Source organism: Epinephelus moara, chromosome 8 (genome assembly GCF_006386435.1).
Source record: "Epinephelus moara isolate mb chromosome 8, YSFRI_EMoa_1.0, whole genome shotgun sequence".
Classification (NCBI taxonomy): Eukaryota; Metazoa; Chordata; class Actinopteri; order Perciformes; family Serranidae; genus Epinephelus; species Epinephelus moara.
In genome coordinates this window covers 3,376,517-3,386,516 of record NC_065513.1, presented here as the reverse complement: position 1 = coordinate 3,386,516, position 10,000 = coordinate 3,376,517, and the positions used below count along the sequence as shown (strand labels likewise).

Here is a 10,000-nt window from a genome sequence, read left to right as displayed (position 1 = left end):
ACAGCATTCACAGGTACACCACCAATCTCCAGAGTTACTCAGCCTTGCAGCAGCCATTCATCCTCTACCTGTTGCGCCTCTCTCTCTCTCTCTCTCCTCCTCCATTCTTCAATTTCACGAAGCTCTTTGTCAGTGTATCCTTCCAGCTGTTGCTGCTTGTTCAGGCACGCTATGAGATCGCTGCTTGTTCTCGCGATATTTCGGCCGCGCTTTGGAAAGCAGAGCTAGATGATAAACAAACATGGCAGCACACCGGTAAGGTAAGACAACACGTTTACATGTCGTTTTCTGTATGTTCTCTGACATTTATCCTAACGATATGAGGCGGTCTTTGTGGAGAAAAAGCTTGTTTAGTGGACTAACTTTGCACTTGAAGGGATGCCCATTCACTTACGTTTTAACAGGTCTGACGCTACTAATGCGCCCCGGCTGTATCTAGGCTATTGGCTAACATGCTAACTATTATTTTTCATCACTAGTCACTTGAAACAAATTTAGGACGATAGGAGACAGGTTGAAATAAACCGAAATTTCCCTTTAAGAACAAGGTTTTTAACAACTTAGGGCCACATTGTGCTAAGGCTGGGAATACATTACAGTCTGTAGCTATGCCTCTGTTATGCCGTTTGAGTACACATCCTTCCTATGAAGAGTTTTCTTTCTTTTCTCAAGAATTACTTAGTGCAGGAGTTATTGTCATTGACTTTCAGCTAATTGTGGCCATGTGTTGTCAGAAGACACAAAAAAATCCAAGTGACATTGTCAGTACATGAAATAATGAATCAAAAAGAAGTTTTATTGCAATTTATTGGAAATTTCTTGTAACTGTCATGAGTTCCTCTTGACATGCAGATTTGTGAAGTCATGTTCTGTATTTCTTTGTATCACCTGCCTTTTTTTTTTTTTAGTATAGACCAGAACATCATCACGACAATTGAAATATTCCTGATGACTTTTCCTAAATCAAGAGCAGCATTTAAATTCTACAGTCCCCTCATTGTGTTCTAGCCTAAGATAATATTGCAGGTGAATCATAGTTTATTAACCGGCAGTTTTGTGATTTCTGCAGTTTTCTGGAGAACTTGGAGTCTCGCAGTAAGGGCTATAGCTCTCCTGGCCCGGCTAATGGTCAGAGTCCCTCCTCGGGCTCCCAGTCCCCCATCGTTCCTCCTAGTGGGGCCTCTACAGGCAGCTCCAGCCCCAGCACCCCTCAGCCCCTGGTTTCTTCCCAGGTGCTACCACAGTCACCATCTGTGTCAGCCTCCTCCCCTCTACCTACGTCAACAGCGGTTAGCGGGGAAGCTTCAGCTGCTCTTGAATCAAAGCCATCAGCCCAGTCACCAGAACACCTTCAGGCATCAGCTGCATCTGGAGTGTCGGCCCCCCAGAAACGTGGCTTTATCTCCCGCTGGTTCGGTTCATCTCCTGCTGCTGAGGCTCCTGTTTCTGCACCAGGTGAGTCTCTACTACAGCAAAAGACTCCGCATCAGTCCACATACCATCACCTTTGCAGTTGTGTGCACACTGTCTGCAACCATTGATGATACTCACATTAGAGCTCAGATTCTCTGCCCGAACCCCCGACCCGGAGTGCTGATTATTTAGTGCTGTATAAGTTTAAAACACTCAGTTGTTCAGTGTGGCGTCATATTCTGAAATATGGGTTTGGCTTAATTGTGCTTTAGCAAGACACTTTTACAACAATTTAAACACCATATATCTTGATCTTTGTTTTTTATATTTCCCCATTGTCACCCAATGAGAAACAGCGCAAGAGTCATTCAGGGTTCTGTGTGACTACTGGCTGATTACAGCTGTTTGTCACACAGGTCAGGAACAAGTCATCAGCATAATGCCACATGCATTCATCATGTGGCAGCATATGTATTATTGCAGAGGTTTGTAAGTATATGCATAAAAGTGCAGAGACTGGCTTAAAAAAAAAAAAAAAAAAGTCCCTCACTCAGCTCTTATCTGTTGTAAATATACAGCTGAGCAGACTCTCAATGAGTGCACTCAGCAGCACTAACTGTACGTTCACACCAAAAGCTGCCAGAGCTGCAAAATAGCTGAATTTGCTCTAGCAGCACACTGGAAAAATATTTGTGGCAGCGAAAGCAGCTCGAGTTGCTCATGACATCAAATTCTGAACATTAAATTATGCTTCTCAATTTAAAGGAGCCACAAAGCAGGTTACTGGCTGGAGCACAGAAATGTGACTTCGTGCATTTGCCTGAGTACAGAAACTTTCACATTTGGACAATGAAAACAGAATAAAAATTCTAAATAGGTCTGACATTAAACATTAAACACACACACAGCCTGTGTTGCATTCAGGCGTTGTCATGTAAATAACAAATTCCAGCACTTGAATAGGCCGTAGCACAACACAGTAGCATGTCAAGTGGGCCAAACCCGAACAGAATATGAGCAAAATTTTTGATTTGTTATCCAAACCCTGCCCCGGTATCCACACTCTGGAGCACGCTCTCACCAGCAGACAGAGAACGCGTGTCGGAAATTATGTATGAATGCGTCAACCACCTGAAAAGCAGTTATTGTTATAAAAAGAAGAAAAATTACCGGGTGCTCTCAGGTAAACGCAAGGTGCTCTTGAAGTTGAATATTAACTGTTCAAAAGTGGAGTAAGCCACTCAGGCTTTCTTCAGGCACACTACGCACCAAGACAAGGAATAATATTAAAAGGCCTTTATTTTAATCGGGCATGTCAGAGATTAAAATATACGACCAAATGCCAAAAACGCCAACCGGTTTCGACCAACAGGTCTTCTTCAGGGCGTGGCAGAAAAAAATGTGTCTTTTCTGCCACGCCCTGAAGAAGACCTGTTTCACGAATACCTGTAGAACATAGTGTATATACAGTGTTAACATTCGGACAGATCAGTCAAGTTATTTGACATTCTGTTGGGCTCCCCACGGGTTAGGTTAGACTCGGACCTGAGTTGCAGCTTCGACTTAGTTTAGACATGAATTCATGCAGTGCCAGGATATGCCTATTTATTAGGGGTGGGGGAAAAAATCAATACAGCATAGTATCACAATATTTATGTGTGGCAATATTGTATGATCACACAATGCCAAGTTTAGATTTTTGTATTATATAAATTATTAATATTGCAACTACAAATTAAACTTTAGGTAGCCTACTAGCATAATATAATCAATTGCTTTTTCAGTCCACTCGATAGATTTTGCTGCAAAATAAGGTTGAGGTGGGATGAACAGACTGAAAACTTTATCTTATTAGATAAAATAGATGTTGACAAAGTTTTCTTTTGGGGACATAATTTACAGTTGAAAAAATATAATAAATCGCAGTATGTCGCAATATATTTTATCCCAATACTCAGCATATTGCAACATATTTAAAATCACATTTATATTGTATTGTGACTTAAAGGAGCAATAAGCGAAATTCATCATTTCTAGATTGAAAGAATTAAAAAATTGCTATGTGAAGAACTAGAGGTGTAATTTCATCTGGAGTATAGCATGACCTCACACACCCTCTCTCTGTGTTGATCTCCAGCCCCTTGTTTACAAGCCGGTCCGGCTGCGCGTTCATGTACGTAGTTTTTATCTGCTGGAGGGTTGCGTAGGGGAGCGTAGCGCGACAAAAATAGAAGAGCCGCCTAAAATAGAGAGTTGTTGCGTGGCAGACAGGGGTTGTTGCGCCGCTCCCGTTGCTGGTGGAGCCGCTGTAATTGATTAACAGGGGGGCGAGCTGTTACGGGACTCGCGCTGCAGACGTGTCGCGCCGCTGACGTGCCCGGTGGACCCCGGCCATTACAGTAACGTTAAGCACGTCGCTATGTCGATTCAATTAAATTTAATGTTACAATCGTAGCATGGGTTAATGTCCGGAGCTTGAGTTATTAGCAGCTCTGTCCCATCAATGGGTCAGGCGTTCCAATTTGCAATTAGCATTGTAAAATGTAGCCCGGCGGGCAGCCTGGCGGCTGTGTTTAGCTATTCCCCTGCCTACTTCAATGATGATGGTACCTGTAATAAATGTAATATATTTGCTGAAGTGGAGGCGAGGCTCAGTGACTAGAAGAGCTGGTAGAAGCGCTCCATAGCTGCAAGCTACTCCAGTAGCCGTAGTAGCTCTAGTGCTAACTCTGGGAGCTAACGCTAACATTCCTCTCTTCTCCGTGAGCCCGGAGAAGAGTTGGAACGTTAGCATGGCAGCCGACTAGTGCTAACGCTAACATCCCCAAGCTAGAGCTCGGCTCCGGCAAGCTCTAGCTTGGGGACGTTAGCATGGCAGCCGACTACTGCTAACGCTAACGTCCCCACGCTTCTCAGGCTCACTGAGCCTGGCGGAGAAGCGTGGGGACGTTAGCACTAATGGGCTGCCATGCTAACGTTCCAACTCTTCTCTGTGAGACCGTGAGCCCGGCTCCCGGCTCAGTTGGAGCATTAGCGTGGCAGCCAAGTGTTGCTAACGCTAACAGGAAAGTAGGGAAATAGCTAAACACAGCAGAGACGGAGAGTGAGTGAAAGACATTGCTAACTGCTAAACTAAGTTGGCTGTTTAGGTTTTATTTCCTCGCCCCTGTGGCGAGTGAATCTGCCTGCAGTGAAAGCGGGGGCTAACCGGTGCTTCCTCCTCATGCTCCACTTCACTCAGCTGCTAACACAGCCAGTTAGCCTCCGCTAGCTTCCCAGCTAGCGGCTCTCCGTTTGGATCCAACCGGAGCACCGAGCCCTGGTTTGTTATTCAGGTTAATGTGGGAAGAAGCAGCGGGTATATCGGGCAGCTGAGTGAAGCTGAGTGAAGCGGAGCCTGCGGAAGAAACACCGGGACCGTCTGGATGTGATAGTCCGTGGAGGTGCTGCGGTACTCGCCGGCACAGACGAGGCGAGTCGGGGGGGGGGGTTGGGGGGTGTTGGAGAGCAGAGGTAGAGGGAGGAGTGGCTCATGACACACTTTGTTTTGCTCTACAGGCAGTGCACAACAGCGAACCTAGCGGTGAAACGATTTCGCTTATTGCTCCTTTAAGTATCGTGATTATATATCGTGGATCATCAGGTTATTCCCACCCCGACTATTTAATAATGTCTGGCTTCACTTGGACAAGTATAAAGCATGGCATACCCCTGTCCTTGGACCCTCACAGAAGATGAGAAAAAACTCCCCCCAAAAAAACCATCAACAGGGAAAAAAAATGGTAGTGTAGTGGGTAATTGTGCCCAAGTACTTTAAATGTGCTACTTTTTCTGGAGGCTGGCTACTGAGTATGACAGGGAAGGTGTAACTGGTTCCATTTGGTTTGAATTTTATAAACTTAATTGTTTTTCTCAGTTGCCCACAGTCTGTATCAAATTATCTTCATCTTTTGACTTTTTTTCTATCTGTGATGCCGAGCCTTTTGTCATATTCGAAAAATCTGCCACATTTTTAAATACGTAGTTAATATCCTAGTCAACTGGCGGCACGTGGGCCACATCCGGCCCACCAAAGCTTGTCCGTCTGCCCTGCAGAATATTAATTGATTAATTGATTGATGTGAGGAAGACAAAAATGTCTTACAGTATTTAGGTTATGGGCAAATGACATGACATACAATTTTGATGTCCAAAGCCCTGTATGAACTAAAAATAAATAAAGTGTTTAATAAACATGTTTTTTGAGTCTCATAATATGAAAATGCATTGAGGATATTAATAAATTTAACAGTTGTTACAGATTATTGTCACAATATGTCATACCGTATAACTGTCCAGACCTCATTGTAAAATGCAAGAAAGCTATAAAAAGTGTAAAAAAAATAATAAAATAAAATAAAAAATCACTTAGCTTGATATGGTTGTTATCACAGGCTTGAGTGTTGTTTTGTCATACCTTGACAGTATCGACGACTGCATCTGTCGTCATCATCAGAAGCGTCATGTGATGTTGTGGTGATGTGTCCTGTAGATGTTTTATCCAGGTTGTCATTCCACCTCAGTGGTGGAATGATGGTGCCCCTGGCGCCAGGTGCCCATGAAGGAGCGGGGTTCCCTGCTATCCAATAGTCCATCAGGTGACAGAGCGCGGGGCCCCCCATCATCCGGGGTTCCTCCAGATGATGGGGGGTGGGGCCCCCCGCTGTCTGACAGTTCTACAGATGGCAGGGAGCACTTCTGTAACACTGCATCCCAAGTGTGAGATACTTGGAATGCTCCCTCATCCCGGTTTACAGTTCTGGGTGCATGCTTGGGGATTTCCACCGCCTCAGCAATCCAACGGTTGTACTTGTTGCTTTCCGTTCAAATGACCCCCCCCATCATCTGGAGGAACCCCGGTGTTGCACTGCAGACTAATTAACAGACAGATTAAACAAAGTAGCAGCTCTTTGTCTCTCTTAATTGCTGGAGAACTTGTGACTGAGTGAGTCGGGTGGAGCTGTGCAGAGAGTGTGAGAGAGGAGAGATGCACACTGGCACCGGCACACAGGGTTTTGCAACTTGACACTTTATTGAGCCACAACCTAAACTTAACAAGACCCTAGTAAAAGATGCAGAGCTTTATGATCTGATGACTGGCTGGTGTTCACGTGATTTCATTATGTAAAGTAAATTTATTTGATGGAGGTCACATAAATGGTGTTTTCCTCAGATGAGCTGCCTGCACTGGTGTGTCCTGCTAAGGTTCAGAGTGTAGATGACTTTGTACCAGATGAGAGACTGGATAAAAGTTTCCTGGAGGACAGCTTGCCCTCCAAGACCAAGGTGCCTCAGCCTCCAGCAGCTGTGGACAGTGACAGGTGACATCTTTACCAGTGCTTTTCTATCATTTTGAGTAAGCTTGTTAATCCTCGAGGGCAAAGTTAGTATTTGTCGATTACATTTGACCTTTTTTTTAACTTCAAAGTTAGTCTTAACATGGATAAGAAACCAAGTTTCATTCTTGTTAAGAATAAAATGTGTTTACTGAAAATGTTTGTGATGTCACATGTTACAAAAGTTCTATTTATCAGCATTTTAAAAAGGTGCTTGTGTACATGCAGTCTCATTGAGGTTGTGCTCTCAACCACCCCAGCTGTTCCAGCAGAGCAGCACAATAAATCACAATAGTAGATGCTCTCTCAATGAATAACGGCTCTTTCTCTGTCCCAGTGATGGTGAAAACAGAGGAAACCCCATGGTGTCTGGTTTCCAGGATGAGCTGGATCCTGACGACACTGAGCCCAGCCTTCCCCAACCTAAGACCCTGCCCCTCAGTAAAGATATCACTCTGACCAGTGACGAGGATGATGAAGTACCAGCTGTCCCTACTATCACACAGAACCTAGACCTGGACAGTGAACCCGAGCTGAAAGCGTAAGTCTTTTGTTCACAGTGACATGAATATACAGTAATTTGTGGATTTAAGAGAAAAGAAATTTAGGTCTCTCATAGGGAGCCAAAGTGGGGAAAAAAGGCATTTTATATGAATAACCACAAAGCAACAAATTATGTTGCCTTACTGTGCAATCCATACATACCATAAAAATCTAATACGCAAACAGTTTGACAGGAAACAATACCGGAAAGAGAAAATGCCATGCAGTAAAAGACATGGTCAAAGGTCAAAGGTTCATTTATTGTCACTCAGTACATGTCTGCACACTACAGAGCGAAATATGTACTCAGGTCCCGATATAATAAAAAAAGGGAATAAAAGAGGATATAAAACACATAAAAACATACACATAAAAGCATACAGTGCAGTTGGACGGTCCAAACTAGTGTCCACAAGATGGCAGCAAATAACAGTAAAGTGCAGTGGCATATATATATAAAGTGCATATAGTGAGTCAGGTGCTGGCAGCTTATAAAAATAAGAATAAGAGTGCAGGTCCATGTTAAAAAGTGCAGTTGGGGGGGGCTGGGGTAGGTGACATAGTCAGTGGCTTATTGCAGGTAGGGAGGATAGGGAGTTCACCAGCCTGCCTCGGGGAAGAAGCTGGATTTCAGCCTTGTAGTTTTTGCTTTTAGGCTTCTCAGCCTCCTGCCAGAGGGGAGGAGGGCAAACAATCCGTTAGCAGGGTGGGTGGGGTCCCTCATAATGCAGGAGGCTCTGCTCCTGCACCTGCTGATGTAAATGTCCTTGATGGAGGGGAGGCAGCAGTTTGTAATCCTCTGCACCGCCTTAACCACCCTCTGCAGAGCCCTCCTGTCTGCGGCAGAGCAGTTCCCATACCAGACTGTGATACAGGATGTGAGGATGCTCTCCATCGCACATCTATAGAAGGCAGTCAGGACGGTTGCACTGAGGCCAGCATGTTTCAGCTTCCTCAGAAAGTAGAGGCGTTGGTGGGCCTTCTTCCTGACACAGGCAGTGTGATTGGTCCAGGTGAGGTTGTGTGAAATGTTCACTCCCAAGTATTTAAAACAGGAGACCACTTCCACAGTTGCTCCTCTGATGTGCAGGGGGAGGGGGGGAGTGTGACCACCTCTCCTAAAATCCATAATTATCTCCTTTGTTTTTGCTACATTGAGGAACAGGTTGTTTGCTCTGCACCATTCCTCAAGCAGTACCACCTCCTGTCTGTACTTAGACTCATCATTGTGGGAGATTAGTCCCACCATGACCGTGTTGTCGGCAAACTTCACAGTATGATTGCTGGGGTGAGTGGCTGAGCAGTCATACGTGAGGAGGGTGTACAGCAGGGGGCTCAGGACGCATCCCTGGGGGGAGCCGGTGTTGATGGTGATGGAGGCGGATGTTACATCATGGATCTTGACGGTCTGCGGTCTATTGGTCAGAAAATCCAGTATCCAGTTACAGGGGGAGGGTTTGGTTCAGAGCAGCTGCAGTTTGTTGATCAAGGTCTGCGGGATGATGGTATTAAATGTAGAACTGAAATCCAAAAAGAGCAGTCTGACGTAGGAACCCTTGGTCTCCAGATGTGTAAGGGCTGAGTGGAGGACAAATGAGATGGCATCAGAAGTGGACCGGTTCTCTCTGTAGGCATACTGGTGGAGGTCTTGCGTTGATGTTAATACTGGCCTTTATGTGGGCCATGACCAGACGCTCGAAGCACTTCATGTGAGCAGAGTGAGCCTGGTACTGGGGGAGGTGTTGGAGGCCTCAAACCGCGCATAAGTTGTTCAGGGCATCAGGGAGAGATGGTTCCCAGGGGCACACTGCACCTTTCCTGCTGTACTCAGTGATAGTCTTAATGCCCTTCCACATACTGCGATGGTCATTGTTGGAGAAGTGACCTTGAATTTTTTGAGCATAGTTGGCTTTTGCTCTTTTAATTCCAGTCCCCAGCTCCTTCCTTGCTGCTCTCAATGCAGGAGCATCTCCCAGCCTGTATGCAGAGTCCCGTGCCTTCAGAAGGGAACGAACTTCACCATTCAGCCAGGGCTTCTGATTGGGGCGGATGGTGATGGTCCTGGTGGTGGTGACATCATCGGTACACTTGCTGATGTAGCCGGTGACAGATGACATGTATTCCTCCAGGTCCACTGCGCCTCTGACTGTTGCTGCTTCCCTAAAGACCTGCCAGTTGGTGCGTTCAAAACAGTCTTGTAGGATGGAGGCAGCATCAGTGGACCACACAGTGATGGTTTTCCATGTGGGCTTGCAGGCTTTGAGCACAGGGTGGTGAGAAGGAACCAGCATGATGGAATCATGATCGGAGAAGCCGAGGTGGGGGCAGGGCACCGCTCTGTATGAGTCCCTTCTTTTGGTGTACATCCGGTCAAGCGTGTTGGTGCCCCTGGTTGCTATGGTGACATGCTGGTAAAACCTTGGCAGCATATCCGTCAGTTCTAGGTGATTAAAATCTCCTGCAACCACGAAAAAAGCCTCCGGGTGCTTGCACTGGAGCACTGAGATGTGATCAATTTCAATTCAATTTTCAATTTTATTTATAAAGCTCAATATCACAAATCACAATTTGCCTCACAGGGCTTTACAGCATACGACATCCCTCTGTCCTTATGACCCTCGCAGCGGATAAGGAAAAACTCCCCAAAAAAAACCCTTTAACGGGGAAAA

The 10,000-nt window shown here is 45.5% G+C and overlaps 1 protein-coding gene across 3 annotated transcripts in view; it reads left to right on the top strand.

The window, feature by feature from the left end:
* rabl6b (RAB, member RAS oncogene family-like 6b) overlaps positions 1–10,000 on the top strand; it is a 90,772-nt gene that overhangs the window by 65,776 nt on the left and 14,996 nt on the right. For all 3 annotated transcript variants that reach the window (XM_050050338.1, XM_050050337.1, XM_050050339.1), the window contains 3 exons: positions 1,070–1,455; positions 6,626–6,773; positions 7,126–7,329. In XM_050050338.1, coding sequence (XP_049906295.1) covers positions 1,070–1,455; positions 6,626–6,773; positions 7,126–7,329 — 738 coding nt within the window. The remainder of the gene's footprint in view (positions 1–1,069; positions 1,456–6,625; positions 6,774–7,125; positions 7,330–10,000) is intronic.